At 44.9% G+C, this 15,246-nt stretch overlaps 1 protein-coding gene and 1 long non-coding RNA gene across 2 annotated transcripts in view; one reads left to right on the top strand and one right to left on the bottom strand.

Moving 5' to 3' along the window:
• Positions 1-2,019: 2,019 nt before the first annotated feature.
• Positions 2,020-8,303, bottom strand: LOC118177465. Its single transcript, XR_004755807.1, has 2 exons — positions 7,928-8,303; positions 2,020-4,403 (listed from the first exon to the last, which is right to left on the bottom strand). It is a non-coding gene; the product is annotated as an uncharacterized LOC118177465 (long non-coding RNA).
• The window catches only part of DOCK5 (dedicator of cytokinesis 5), an 82,248-nt gene continuing 74,484 nt past the window's right edge, over positions 7,483-15,246 (top strand). The window contains exon 1 of the mRNA XM_035345171.1: positions 7,483-7,662. Coding sequence (XP_035201062.1) covers positions 7,620-7,662 — 43 coding nt within the window. The 5' untranslated portion in view covers positions 7,483-7,619. The remainder of the gene's footprint in view (positions 7,663-15,246) is intronic.

The raw sequence follows: 15,246 nt of genomic DNA, 5'->3' as shown, positions 1-15,246 counted from the left end.
CAGCTCTCAAGTCCTCAAGTTTATTCTTCTATCTGGGAATTAACTGAGCTCTGTTGAATTTCATTGATCATAAAACCAGTTCCGTTTTCCATAGTAGTGGGAACAACATAATGTAAAAACCCCACAGTAGGCTGACATTGAAATTAAGTTATTTTTTCAGCAATACATTCCTACAAAACATTTACCTCCACAATAATTATTCAGTCAGAACAAAAGGGTCCAGGCACGTTCACAGTGTGAATGCGGGCAGGCTTTTTGCTGTTCTATATGCAGTTGTTGACATAGAAAACAATGTTAGAAAATGAACGAGTATGTTCTAATGTAATCATGAATACGGGGCAGAAAACAACCCTATGACCATTTAGCTCTGTAGAAATCAACAACTAAATGAAAGAACATTATGGCTTTTTGATAAACTAGTACCAGCTTGAGACAGGAGTTTAAATAAACCCCCTGGCTGTGAGAGTGATCTTTCTTTGATTTATAGGGTTCTTCCTCCAGCCTCAAATGCTCTTTTCTTCAAATAAAACAGCAAAAGAGTAAAATGCAATGGTTAAACCAGAGTATGGCAATGATCTCTGAAGTAAGAGTTACTTGCTGCTTGCTGTTCATCGTTCTTAAATTGTAAAGCTCAAGTTGGTAACTGAGGGAGTGTTAACCTAGAATTTCACTAGACGCAAGACGCAGCCACACAAGCAGATTCCCTTTCTTCGTGTCTGACGAAACACCAAACCAGTCACATGCCTTGATAAGGGGCATTTCTCTGGAAGTTTCTGGCCAGTTTCAGCCAGGCACTAAAGATACCTATCTGCCCCTCTGGCAGAATGTCAGTTAGTGTAAATCTGCACAGAAACACGACAGTGTGTATTCTGCTGTTTCCCTAAATCTGCTGCCATCACTCTCAGTTTTATGGCAGGCTGCATTTGGGTAGCTCGTACCTCATCAGATCCCTTGTTGACAGGACGAGGTCACGGAGATCTTTTATCTTCACAAATTTTGCAATAAAATCTTGGAGGGCTGAAGGTCTCTGAGTTCTGTCAAACTTGCTTGTGCTGTTATTCCCTAGAAATAGCCACGAATTTCAGTCCAGCAATTTTGATTACAAGATTTTACCTGAGGCCACGGACTTGCAAAACCTTTTATGAAACACGCGGCAGTCTTTCCGACAAAGGGAACTGCAAGATAACCTTTGCCTCTGCTTCATGCTAACCTTCTTAAAAGGAGTTCAAAAGCAAGATAAAACAATTTGATACCCAGCTGTTGGGAAAGGTCTTGGCATCCCAACCTGAAATACAGCAGTCAGATGATCTCCAGCTAAAATTAAAGTCACAATCCTTTTTGTCATTGCTAAGAGCAACAATTGCAGCGTGAAATGTGAAAAGCAAACAAAATGGATTTCAGTGAAGCTGTGCTGATTTACATCCGCTGAGGATCGTGCCCACCTAATGAGTTACTAATATGAATAATAAAGTCTGGCTTCCAGCAGCAATTCATTCATGAGCTGGATTTGCTGCTGCTGGCCCATGGGATTCTTTATCAGTGCATGTGGCAGCAATAAATGGACTCAAGTGAGTTGTAGATGATGAAGAACGTTAAAAGCAGTTTTAAAGTGCGATCTCTGAATGCTCTACGGCTTCAGGTATCGTTTCTCATGGTGTTCAGGAATATCGGATTTGGGACTTAACAGAACCTACAGGAGTAAGGTACTGGCCTTCTTGTATCAAGTTGGTGCAGATAAGTAAATGCATGCATGCATCATGCTGGCATTTGCAGCGTCGAACATACCCTTAAGTGTTACAGGCGTGGTGTTAACACCTTGCACTTTCTAATGAAGCAAAATATCCTAATGAGTTTTGCAGCTGTTGCAGATGTTGATTGCGTGATCAGTGCTTTGATTTGCATGGATAGGATTCATGCCTGAACAAAGGAAGAGATCACCATCTGGATAAAATGCAGACTAGATGGGAAGATTCTTCTGGCTTTCCGTAATAAGAAACAGATGGAGGAGGGGTAGGAAAATTAAGGTTTGAAATTTTAATAAACTCAGACATGAAAATACGAAGCTATTAAAACAGAAACGCCAACTAACTGATTACTCAGAACCTGTTCATCTGACTTAGGGATACATCAAGGCAGAATTTTTCAAAGCTGCCTAAGGGTTGTTATAGTCCCCGTTCCTGTTTGATTGCAAAGGAGTCAGGTTTCGGTACTCGGATGGCCTTGGAATTTTTTGCACAAAATCATGACACAGAGATGATTACATTTCATCTAGAATTCCTCTTGAGAAAAAGTGATAAGCCTGTCTACCAAACTGTTCTGCTACTCAGCACCATGTTACCCCAGCTTATCAGTGGCATAACTACTGAAACGAACAGCTCTGCCTCATTAGGGCTGAAGAAATGCAGGGCTGGCTTGAAGGGAATCCAAGGGCACTGCAGAGCTGTGGGGCTGCAGCCATGCCCCATGCTAGGGGTGCTAGTCATGCTACTTGCTGCTGATGAGGAGAAGTCAAGTCCTCTTGACCTCTCAAGAAACCCGTACCTGCCTCTTATTTGACTACAGGTCCTGGAGTCATTAACGCTGTAAGATCTGACCATTGCTGAACTCAGCTGAGAATTTCATACGAAGACAGCAGCGCTGCAGCTTCTGGATTTGAGCTAATAAGGCTGCACGGCATGGTGCTCAGGACATGCAGTGTCATGTCTTTATTAATTGGGACATGGACTAACAAACCTAAGCCTGGATGGTTTTTAGCAGAACTTGCTGTTCCTACATTAATTTCACCAGGAATTAGCATTGAGGTAACTCTCAGATTCCTACTAGCATCGTTAACAGCATCATTAAACATCTAAATACCTTTACAAATCTGTCCCCAAGACGTGCATCAGTTTTGGAAAGGAAAGCTCAGCTCCATAATCACATAATTGCTTTGGGGATTATTTTTTTTTAATGCAAAAGCAACAACTTTTACATAGCATCTCCTCCATTATTGGTCCTCTCAGCAGCACTGTTTACCCACAGTTCTGCTTATTTACCAGCCCAGAATACCATGCAGGATAACTATTTGCTATCATATGCCGTTAGCCTCCCAGGGAGCTTGCTGCTCTCTGATCAGAGAAATACTGAATGCTCTGCTTAAGAGGCAATTTATGCTGTGTATAAATAAAACAGCAACATCCCGCAGCCATTCATGTTGGGCTTTGGGTCAGTGAGCTGTGCCCAGAGCTGCTCTGTGTTTCTTCCAGTGAAGAAATTGTTGCCTTCCATCACTGCCGGAGGACTGAACAAATGGTATTTGCAGAAGAGAGGGATCTTGATATAATTCATGGACAGCTGTTGATTACACCGTCCTGTGCTTGCTCTGTACTCCCAAGTAGCAGAAAGTGCTTCTGGACAAGTTTGTTGCACCTTGGCTCCACGTGGCGATCAGAAGATGGTAATATAGCTGTAAACCACAGCTCAGGTAATGAATGTTTGCTCTTTCTCACAGCTGTGCCAGTAGAGAATAATGCAGAAAAAAGTGCCTGTGAAATTGGTGTCCCTTCAATAGTTTTGTTTGTTTGTTTGTTTGTTTTTAAAAATAAAAAATAACCAAACTGCCATTATCATACAAGCTTTTGCCTTACTTGGATAACAAAACGTGCAGTGAAATATTCAGCTATATAACTATGCATCTGGGCTGCGAGATCTTCAGATAAGGTGAATTGTTATTCCACGATAAAACATGTACAGGCAGCTGGGTATAAACGGTGTTTTCTCCTATTTGTGGTGTACGAATATATTTGCATATTTAGCTGATTATATTGCTTACTCTGCTGGGTTTTATTTACGATTCGTGCTAGTGATCAGAAAATAAGGGTCAATTTCTGAACTAGACCTGATCATTCATCAGCTGGAAGGCTTGAATGATCACACTACTGAACAGATGGCTTTAGTTGTGGTAGGAGATTTTTTTTGTTGATATTTGAAAGCCATATTTTGTGGAACAATATAGTTTTATTATTTTTTCTCCACTCTGTTTCCATGTCCTTTCTGTTAATTTTGATTGTAATCTGCTCGATTCCCGTACCAGCTTTTTCTGGTTTATGCACAGCACCTAGCTAGATAGGATCCAGGCTGGTGACTGGGAGAGTGCTTAGTGCCTCAAGAAAAACTTGCCTTTTCCCTTCACCCAGTGAAGGTGAGTACATTCTTTAGCTGCTGTAGTTCTTATTTGGGACATGGGAGGGCACTAGAATTACGTTTCTTTAACTCCAGTTATTCCACAGAGATGCAGCTAGGTCGTACTTGAGAAATGTTTCCAGGACGTGGGGCTCTTTCTAACTTCACGTCTTCAAACGACAAGTGCAGATAAAGGATTTACTCCAGCAGTCAGATAAATTGCAATTGCGTTGTTCTTTCAGCTGTGAAAGGTAAAAGGCAGAGAAGTGATACGGCGTTCTTAGTGCACCAAAATGTGAATAAACCCCAGTCACCCAAATTCTTTCCCACTCATGTGCAGCATGACCTCAGTATTGCGGCTTTGATGTATTTGTGTAAACCGAGTTAATCTCTAATTGTAACCTTGATGAGAATTTAACCGTCTATCTTCTGTTTGGGGCAGAGAAGAACAGGGTCCAGACTGTTTACCATCAGTGTCCCTGGTTAAACAGCACTTAAACGTTGAAAGGAAAAAAAAAAAGAAAAAAAGACGTATTTGGTAACATAACATTAAATAAAAGGCATTCCTAAATAAAACCTACCTTTAGTGATAGCTGCAATTTCCTATCCCATGTGCCCTACCATTTGCAAATCATTGTATTTAATTAATCATTCGCCAACTTCCCTTGCTTCAGTTCAAAAAAAAAAAAAAGAAAGAAGCAGCAGCTACTCTAGTTGCTGCTTGTCTGTCTTTCATGTTTTGCTCTGTTTTTCATTTGCTGCCAAGAACTTGCTTTAACTGGGTTGGAAAATACTGGTACAGCTCAGCCAGCTCAACTATAAAATCAGGAATCTTAAAATCAAGGTGCGAGGCTGTCAGGCAGACTCAATTAGAGAACCTCTAGGCCTTGGCAGCCAGAATACAGGTGGGCTTTCAAAAACTCACTGCATTCCCTTCCTCAGTGTTTTTCTGCTTTAATATTCTGGCCTCAGACCCAGGCACTTTCCACAGTCCCTCCCTGGTCACCTCCAGCTGCTTATCAGGCCATTTCTCTTCTTTCTTTGGGGTGATGCTATAGAAGACCATTGCTCAGTGTAACTAAAATGGCACAGAATAAAACTTCAGCAGTAAAGAAAGAGGTGTTTTTCTCCTGCAAAGGAGGGTTATTTTAGCTAGGCTTGGATGTTAACACACACATGGCACCTTGAACTGCAGCGAGGAATGTTTAGCTTGAAGTACTGCAGCTTTTACAAGACCAACACTTCAGGCATTGCTGAAACAGCCCTCCAGGGCGGATGGAAAGTTCCCTGGAAAGGGAGGAATGCAGGGTGATGCAAGAGAAGCCTCCTCTGCATTGTTTTTTCTGCCACACACTGCAAAAGGGCCACAGAAAAGCCCTATCCATTTGTATTGGGGAATATCTTGGAATCCAGACAGTGCAACATCAGATCAGAGGGGCTTAGACCAAGCATCACCCCATTTAGTTGTCTTGGTAGCCTAATTGTGTTGTTCTTTGTGCTAAGGTCTCCAAGAATTTTGCAGTATTCAGCTTTCTTTAAGAGAAAAAGTTTGAGTGAATCTTACAGGGTAAAAGGATTTGCAGAATACCTCAATGTTTGCTCTTCATACAAGTTCATGAAGTTGTTGGATGCCCCCACGCCGTTCCTGCGAGCCCTCAGCTCGCCACAAAAACCCTGCAAGGACCGCGTTTAGTGGCACCACCGAATCTTTAGCTACGGGTACTGTAGGCTTTGTGGATAAGCACGACGACTTCAGGTAGGTGTCAGTACAGCATCGGAGGCACAGTTGGCCGGGTTGAGTTAGTGTTGCATACAGAACAGATTAGTTAACCAGTTCCAGCTTGCAAATCTTGTTGTTGTTGTTGTTACAACTTGTTCCACATACTGACAAACTCCGCGTGGACCCTTCAGGTGCCGTGCAGGTACCAAAAGAGCCCGAGTCCATATTTAACCTTCTGCTGCTCAGTGCACACCTGAATAAAGTTGGGAGCACCCCAGTCGTGTCGTGAGCAGCCCTAGGGAGATTAAAACATCATCTGAGAGAAGGGTTTGGCTGCCTAGTGGGAACTGGGTGTAACATTACAGCAAATCACAGCTGGATGAGTAACGTACTGGGCATGCCACAGATTCGTAGGCCACACATTCTTGTCAGATGACAGACCACCAGGTATTGTTAAAATCACAAAATATTGCACAGTGGTGCAGGGACAGTGATATCAAGTGGCCTTAGGTTTAAAGTTTTGGCCGGCAAAGAACAAGTTTATTTGTTGGAGAGGGCAAATTACCAGTAATTAACTCTCATTTATGTTACTCTGCCACTTAGAGGCGTCAGTGAAGATGAAGGCAAATTAAATTTAGAAGAAACATAGGTGGGAGAGCGTGGTATGGAAAGCATGCTCTGAATACGCAGGAGGGATGCAGGCTGGGAATCAGCAACAAAGTGATCTGCCCAGGGCAAGATGAGCTGAGCAGCAGGGCTGCCCCTTGTGCTTCTCCCTTGGAAGATAAGATTATTTCTCCAGATTCTCCTGCTTTAGTGCAGGTATACAGGTGGTTGTGTTTTCAAATATTGAGACTGATTGCAGTGTTCACTGCCTGCCGTGGGAGACAGGCATACTGCAACGACAAAAAACATATTGGTGACTTACAGCCCCCGAGGGATAAGGACCTGGACCTTCTCAGGTCCAGCTAATTTTAAAAACCCACAGCTATCTGCACAGCCCAGGACAGGCCAAGCGGTGGGACGGGATGCTCGGGGAGGTGCTGGGGTCACCGTCCCTGGAGGTGCTCGAGGGAAGGCTGGACGTGGTGCCTAGGGACACGGGGCAGTGGGTGACATTGGTGGGGGGTTTGAGGAGGGCTTGGACGTGGTGCTTGGAGACATGGGGCAGTGGGTGATGTTGGGAGGGGGATGGTTGGAGCAGATGGATCTTGGAGGGCTTTTCCAACCTTAATCATTCTGTGTCTCTGTCACCAGTTTGAAATCCTCCAGCAGGTCCCAGCGCACCGGAGCCTTACACCAGGAACCAACCCAGCCCCGCAAACAAGAGCCTCTGTGTCTTCAGCAAAGCGCAGCCCCGTGAGCTTTCTATTTTTTTTTTTTTTACACACTACTTTTAAAGTAACCCTTTTGTTTCCTTCCTCGTTAATGGTTCACTGCTCGAGCAAAGCCTGCAGCCAGCGGCACCCCGGCTGCTCCAGCAGCAGGAGCGGCCGCAGGTGAGTCCCAGCGGGCGGAGCCGTGCCGAGCAGAGCCGTGCCGAGCTGAGCCGTGCCGAGCCGTGCCGGGCCGCCCCCGGCCTTGTTCCCTCCCCTCTGCTCCGCTCCTTGCCGCTCGGCGGCGGCCGGCACTCGGGCGGCTGCGGGCAGTTGTCCCGCATGGCGGAGCGGCCCGGGCCGGGCGGCGGCGGCACAGGGACCGAGCCGGGCCGAGCCGAGCCGGGGGAAGCGCCGCCGGGATGGCCCGCTGGATCCCCACCAAGCGGGAGAAGTACGGTGTCGGTGAGTGCCAGCCCCGGCTGCCCCCCCTGCCCGGCTCCTCTCCTCCCCCTTTTCCCTTGCTCCCCCTTTTCCCTTGCTCCCCCTTTTCCCTACTTCCCTTTTCTTTGCTCCCCCTTTCTTTTCTCCCAGTGCCTTTCCCCCCGGAGCCCTCCCCACGCTGCACGTCCCTTTGCTTCCCCTGCTCTGTGCCTTTTCTTCCTCCCCTGCTCCTCAGCCCCGGGGACCCTCAGTTCCTTTCTCCTCCACACACTTCCTCCACTGTTACCTTCTTTTTTTTCAGTTTCTGCCCTCTTCCACTTTCAAGTTTCAGCCGCTGGCATCCGCTCTTTGGACCCGTGCTGATGGAGGCTGCATTCGGTGCCTGCCCTTGGAGCTCTGGGTTTCTGGGCTCAGGACTGACCTTTGTAGTTTTGCCTCTGCAGCGTGTTTAACAGCACAGAGAGATCTAACGTAGCAGCAAAAAATGCCTGCTGTTGTCCCCAAACGGAGATGCGGATAGGAAAAGTAACGTCAGGATAAGAAGTTTGTAATGTGGGCATGGGGGATTCTGGGGGATGTCTTTGTGGGGGGGTGGCAATCTTGACAGTGATATTTTGATGTGAGGGGAGGAGCAGTGAAGGCTTAACTGGCACCTTGTGCCTTCTGCCCTGTCCCGATAACAATTAAAAGGAGGGGGTTGAACACTGGCTCGCCTCTCTCTAGGCGGAACATAACCAATGGTGCTGCCGATAAGTTCCCATTTTCTTGTGAGCGTGACAAATCAAAAACCACACAATTCTGCAAATCGGTTGATTGCAAGAAATGGACGGGAACGATGGGCAGGAAACCATGACTGACACAAGCAGCTCCTTACAGTTTATTTTAATGCAGGGCGATCTTTTGTGCCCTGTGGGTTCCTCGGTGGACTTTTTTTGATGCGAGGCAAATTTGTAATTTCATGCTTGCAAAGTGTCAGTTGCCCCAGCTCCCATGAGGTTGCTTGTTCAAGTTCAGTCCATGGGATGAAAAATGAAGGACCTCATCCAGCACAGCTTTGCGTAGTGACTCTGAAAACCAGCTCGATTGCAAAGTGGCTTTGCAGGGAGGCAGCCTGCTTCTTGCAGGACTGTGGCTTAAGTTTGGCTAAATAACTTCAGAGGTGCCGTATGCAGCACGGCCTTATCTAGTTCTGCTCTGGTAACCGGGAGGGCGTGGAGTGCTGTACACCCTGAACTTTGCTTCCTTCTGGGCAGCTCACAGCCTGGGCTGTTTGTACATGGGAGCCCATGTGTGTGACTTAGTGAGATTACTCCGAGCGTCACGAATTAAAAATGTTGGGTATTATAATCAAGTAAGCTACATAATCATAATCTAAATGGCTGGGCTGGATGGTTGTGTGGTTTTTTCTATGCCTTTTTTTTTTAAGCACACCTTTGAGTAAGGCTCTGCTACCTGAAGAATGGCCTTGGGCAGCGGGATGAATCAGAGGCACTCCTCTAGTCAACATTTCATCTCGCTTCCGGGGTGATTTTTGTATGCTGGCTTCAGCCAACTGCTGATTATGACATCTCCTCTCCACAAAGGGTACTGGCTTGTGAGTAAGCAGGGTGGAGGAAAAACTGCCTCTTCCCTTACGTTGCCGACCAAGAAGTGCTGGTGGGAAGCCTCCCTGTAGGTCCGTGTGTTCAGACAGCTGTGTAAAAAGGATACTCGCTTCCCCTGCCTGCAGACTCATGGACCAAACTGACCTAGAGGCTGTAAGGCTTCAACTATTGCATTTATTTTGCAACACAGCTGATGGGGTTAATCCCCAGGCAGTAAACGGAATTATTTATGCAGCGACAAACTTTATCAGGCAGTGTCGGATAGGTGGTGTTAATGAATCTTAATTTTGTCAGTTTGATATTCGCAGACTTGTCAGTTTCCCGTCTGCAGTTGCATCCCGTGCCGTGGTAAAGCTTTGCACTCAGGTGCCAGTCCTCTGCGTTCGTGCTTAATGTGACTGTCAGAAACAACAATCGGGCCTACTCATCATGGGTAGACTGTGTTTATGGCTGTTTGTAGGATCTAGGTTTCAGTCTGTAGGGGTACTAACGCTTAGGATAGAATGTAGGCTGATCCCATGAGATGGGAAAGGTCCACTTGTGTATGGAAAAGCCCAGAGCAGGGGCGTTAAGCTTTTTCTCCTGATGCCTCAGTCTCAAGAAGTTGACGTGGGTTGAAAGGAAATTGAGAGCCTCTTGAGCTAAATGGGATAATGTCTGCTAAGCGAGGTGCCTGGTGGAACAAAATGTGAACGTGGTTGCGATGAGGGTAATGCCACTGGTTCTTGTAGCGTGGGCCCTTGGATGGTAAGAGCTTCATTCACTGGTAGCGTGGGGAAGTTGATGGCTGTGAAGTGTAAAGCTAGAAATTTATTCCTTTTAGAAACAGCAAATACGCTGGGTTTGTTAGTAATCTGCACTTAGGAAACTAACCCAGAACTGCTTGCTTTTTTATTTTTTTAAATACACCCCTGTAAATCATACCAACACAGTAGGAAATTCCAAGAAGTTAATGATGTGACTCAGTGTCACTTGTCTAATCTTTGCGGTTCGGTTCAGAATGGTTTATCTCCTGGATATCTCTACAGATGCAGGGTTCAAACGGATTTGCTGCCTTCTAGGAGTTTTGTTCTCAATTGGTTAAACCTGGGGACTGCTACCTTTAGCGTGGATACTGCTGATGGCATATGGACTGAGTTTGAAACTGGAAGTTACAGCATCCTAAGGGAAACATACGTGAGAGGCAAATGACTTGGTGTTTCTCACTCCCAGTGAATTTTCAGCCCAATAACAGATGTGAGTTTGGAACCTTCAGCCTTGTAAAGGGACAAACCCGCTGCTGATCGTCTGATGGGCAACATCGTGCCTTTTGAAGCAACAACTGGGGGCCTCACTAAGCTTCCTTGCAATATGTTTCACCTCTAGTTTGGGAAGGAAAGATGCTGAAATTGGACGGTCTTTGCTCCAGAGTCAATGAAGTAACCTATTCTTGGAGTAGTGCTCTTCTCAAAAAGAAATTGGCACTTGCAGAATGGCTTTCACACAGGCTCTTCTCTGTCAAAAGAGTTTTCACTGGAGGAAAGAATACCTGAATGGCTCCCTGCAGCTTTTGACATTTAATTTCTGCTTGTTTTACAATGATTAACTTAGGGAATCCACTATTAAATCTTTTTCTTTCTTTCTTTCCTTTTTTTTTTTTTTATTTTTTCCTGCTGGCAGTAACACAGGCTTGCATTAACTTTAGCTTAAGTATTCCACTTCAGTTGTAAAAGCAGTTCTTTCTTCAGTCATCATCTGCTCTTAACCTGTAAGTGTTCTTTGTGGACTGGAAGAGACCGTGCTCTTGGTGCTTGGCTTCAGCATGAAGCACGAGAGAATCTGGAGTCTGTGGAACAATAAGATCACAGAGTCACAAGATGCTAGGGCTTGGAAGGGACCTTGAAAGATCAGCTAGTCCGGTACCCCTGATAAGGTGTTCTATTGCAGTGTAAATCCAGGCTGCTCTCAGAAAAAGTAGTTGGACCCCTCATTTTGATTGCTGCCTCATGCAGTAACAGTCCAAAAAAGCAGCAGTGGCAGTGTGGGAAGCCAGCTCAGGGAACTGAGCCAGCCCAAAACCAGTTCAGAAATAAAAAGTGCTGGGTTTTCAGCCGGAGCAGTTTCCAGATGACAGCAGCGATGCGTCAGGTACACATGCTTTCTGTGTCACCGTTGTGAGTTAACAGGATGAGAAGTGTTTATTTACAATTTGCAGTTGATTTGTGTACCTATCTGCTCTTCAGTCCACAAATCTGGTCTCCCACAAGGAGAAGCTAACTGGAGTTGTGCTGAAAGAGCTTAGAGACGTGAGGTCCAGAACAGCTTGTGTTCGGCTGGGGTTGGTGGCTTGCACCTGGAGGCAGTGCTGTGGTTACCTCTTGAAATGTCTATTTACCTGGAGTTTGGGGATAGCAGCTGTTCATAGAGCTCATGTGCTGGGACTGGGCACGTTATCGTGTCCGAGCCTCTGCAGTTGAAAGCTGTAATGGAGCATTTGCTCCATGCACCACGAAATGCTTCAACCCAACGGCAAGTTTCGAGCTTGCAGCAAAAGACTGAAAGCCACAAATTGCCATGTTCTGCTTGGAAGGAGCCGGAGCAACCAAAGGTATTATTTGTTGCCTATGGTCTTCCTCAATTGTAAGATGTATAACTTCATATGTTATTATGAGCCCAGAAAACTTCGCTGGTCAATGAGGTCTATCAATGAATTGTTTGTATTTTAGTAATCTTTATAGACTCAGAGTAAAATCAGTCATGTTTTGTGTAGAAAGAGACTCAAAATGTTGGCTCCCAGGGAATCTAATTGAATAAAGCACTTCAAGTAGTCTAGTGGAAAGTATTTTGGTTCGTCTGTGCGTTTTTAAAGAAAAAAAGTTGAGAAACTTTTGGGCAGCTTTAATTCCCAAGCTTTCTCTGCCTCTTCACATCCCATTCCAGGGATTTACATGTTGTATTTGAGCTATGCAAATACACGGGTGGCTGTTTGAAAGGGGATGGCTTGTTTTGATCCAGTTCCAAAAGCAGCGGGGCCATTTGCTAGGGCTGAAATACCTCGGCCATGTTACCGAGAGCAGCTATTTGTTACAGGGGCAAGTAGCAGCCTCCGAGTTTTCAGTCTATCATATTTTATTGGGGGGGTGTTGAATAGATTTTTATTTTTTTTAACAGACAGGTAATTACCCCTAATAGTTATTGGTGACCTTTTAAACCCATTATATTTTTCCCTGCTGGAGGGACCGGCACGTAGGACTATTCTCGTCGCAAAGAAGTATTTACTCTGTTGAAATACCATGTGGTGGTTGAGTTACAATCAGCTGCGTCATGTCTTAGGAATGGCAGTAATTTTTCAAATGTAAACCAGTGCCTGGCAGCTACATTTGTGATTTATGTGAGCAGAAATGCAAAGGATCAGAGAGGAAGAGAGAGTGCTGCAGAATAAGATTTTCTTACTAATGGTTTGATTTGTGATGACTTCTGAGACGCTTGGCCACCAGGTCTTGGTTTCATGTTCAGACTTCATATATCTTCTGCAGAGTTGTCTTGAAATACAGTCTGTGATCAAAGGAGTCTCACAGCACTGATAGCAGTACGTCATGTCAAATCAGAGCAAATTTCATATTTGTTTCAACTTGCTGCTTGCCTTGTGCTCCCCTTCCTGCAGGCTGCTGCTAATTGGGAACGTTAAGTGCACTCTGGTGCTCTGCTTTCCTGACCAGGCTCCAGAAGGATGCAAGAATCTGGCTGCATCTGGATGCAAGGATACCTGGCTGTACGAGTAGCCTAGATTAAGTACATTTTTTTTTTTTTTTTTCAGAAAAATGTGCTTTAGGATATCAAACTAGACATTTAGACCTGCATCAGTTTAGCTTCATGGGAGATGTTGCTTAAAAAGGGGGAGAACAGGACGATGGTAATATATTTACCTAAATTGGTGCAAAACCCTGCATGAATATTCTTCATCAGTTTAAGGTGGATTTATTGTGATGTGAGCTAATTGTTTAGCAATAAGTTCAGGCTGGATTGAAGGCCCATTTATTGCTATGTGGGCAGCAACACATTTTTTATTTCAAAAGGAAAACCAAAAACTCACATCACTTCCGTAGACGTTTATGTATAGAAAAGCACTGGGTGGTTTTACACACCTGGTTTGTCAATGCATTATCCTATTAAGCATCCTCTTTTCTTTTTTTCTTCTTCTTTTTAATGTGTTTTAACCTTACCCTCTTGAATTTGGGCAAAACACTGTAAGGACTGAATTGGGAGCAAGAAAAAGCCGTGTCATGTCTTACTGCATCCTGATTCGTTTTGGATCTCCTGTTTTTATATAATGCTTTCAACTGCATTAATCCATCCTCATCCAAAAAGCACACTGCACTGCTTTTTGCTGACCAGCTGTTCTGAAACGTGCACTTACCCTTTTTTCTTGCAAGCTCTCAGATTCAGGATTCTCACTCTCTCCATCTTCCAGTGGCTTTCACTCAACACAAAATAAACTTGTCGTGTGCTTCAGAATTCGTTTGTACCAACGTGCGTCCTGTTCTTTTCTGTGTGTTTCTGAAAGGAACTTCATCTGTGCTAAATCGGTAAAAGAGCAGTCTGAGTGCATGTGTCCAGTAAGTGGAAAATTCTTTATTTAGAAGAGGCTGTGAGGGAGGGGCAGCGCTGGAGACCACAGGGGGGGAGCTCTCCTGAGCTATCTGCCAGATTTTTTGTGCCTGTGTTTGCGTGTTCATGCTGTTTTCACTTTTATTTTTGGTCAGGGTTGATAGAAATTCTCAGCTTTCACAACAGAACAGCTGAGCAAAGTCTCTTTTTTCCAGGAATGGATGGAGAGAAGCACCTCTTAAGAAGCACCTCTTAAGACTTGCTGCAGCTGCTTAGCTTCTTTGTTTGCTTGTTTTGGTTTTCTTTTGTGTAAAGCATTATTGGATACTGCTCATTTCACTTGAAGAATGAGAAAGCAAAAAAAAATAATAGAGATCTGATGAAGTGATTGCTTCCCAGCCCTCTTTCCCCCTCCAGAAAGGAATGTGGAGAAGTGGCAGTAATGGAGTAACAGAAACAAGAAGCGTGCGGCTTTGAGGTGAAAGTGAATTACTGAACGAAGATGTAACAATGGAGATGGAGCGTATGTGATAAGGATGAGCTGTGCCTGGCTGGATTTACGCGTGGGAGCAAATGTTAGGGAGAGTTTAAGAGCAGCGCTGTGTATAGCCATGGGAAGCAGGAAGGAAGGACGTGTGCCTGGAGCAGCGATGGACTGGGACTTCTGTACCTGGATTTTAACTGGGAGCCAGGCAGAGTTAACACCCCAAACTGGGACTGTTGAAAGCTGTATTTCATTTGCATCCTTGGAAAATTCCAGTTGTGGCTTCTTATCCAATGTTTAGATGGATCCCAAATCATGCTTAGGCATGCTTTACTAGACTGCTTTTTTTCTGACATGTTTCTTTGTCAAAGGTGCAGCAGCTGTACTGTAAAGGGCTGCGTGTAGCTGCGTTGCTGCAAGGTCTCTTCCCACCCCTGTGTTTCCAGCATCCTTGTGCTCTCTGTCTTCGTTCCTGTCCATGTTACCAGATTGTAACTTTCCAGTTATTTCTGCCTGGGAACGAGGAGCTGACAGAGGTTATTATGGGCAAGATTTGCTCAGTTGTAACTTTAAGGGCAGATAAGTGTTGTTGGGTGGGAACCCCGCCTGCCAAAATTTGCAGCTAGTCTCTCGAGTTACAGCCATTGTCTCCTCGCGGGCAGCAGCTCAGATTTGCAGATCATATCATCATGGCAGAACATTAGGTCAAGCCTGCCAGCTGTTTTATGCGTGCTCTCTGTATGTCAGCAGAGTATAATACATCCCTTTATTAGTCTTCTATAGGATTACTCATTTTTGCAAGTGCCTTAGTGTTTTTGAAGCTTAGAGTACGTAGCACAGAAGGAAACTTAACAGTTTCCTAAAATTACTTTTCTGATCTTTACTGTGTCTCGGTAAAAACAAAAAGCACCCTGTGGCTCCTTTCTTTCC

This window comes from Oxyura jamaicensis, chromosome 22 (assembly GCF_011077185.1).
Source record: "Oxyura jamaicensis isolate SHBP4307 breed ruddy duck chromosome 22, BPBGC_Ojam_1.0, whole genome shotgun sequence".
In the NCBI taxonomy this organism is placed as follows: Eukaryota; Metazoa; Chordata; class Aves; order Anseriformes; family Anatidae; genus Oxyura; species Oxyura jamaicensis.
Note: the sequence above shows the minus strand (reverse complement) of the source record. Positions and strands in the feature narration are given on the sequence as shown.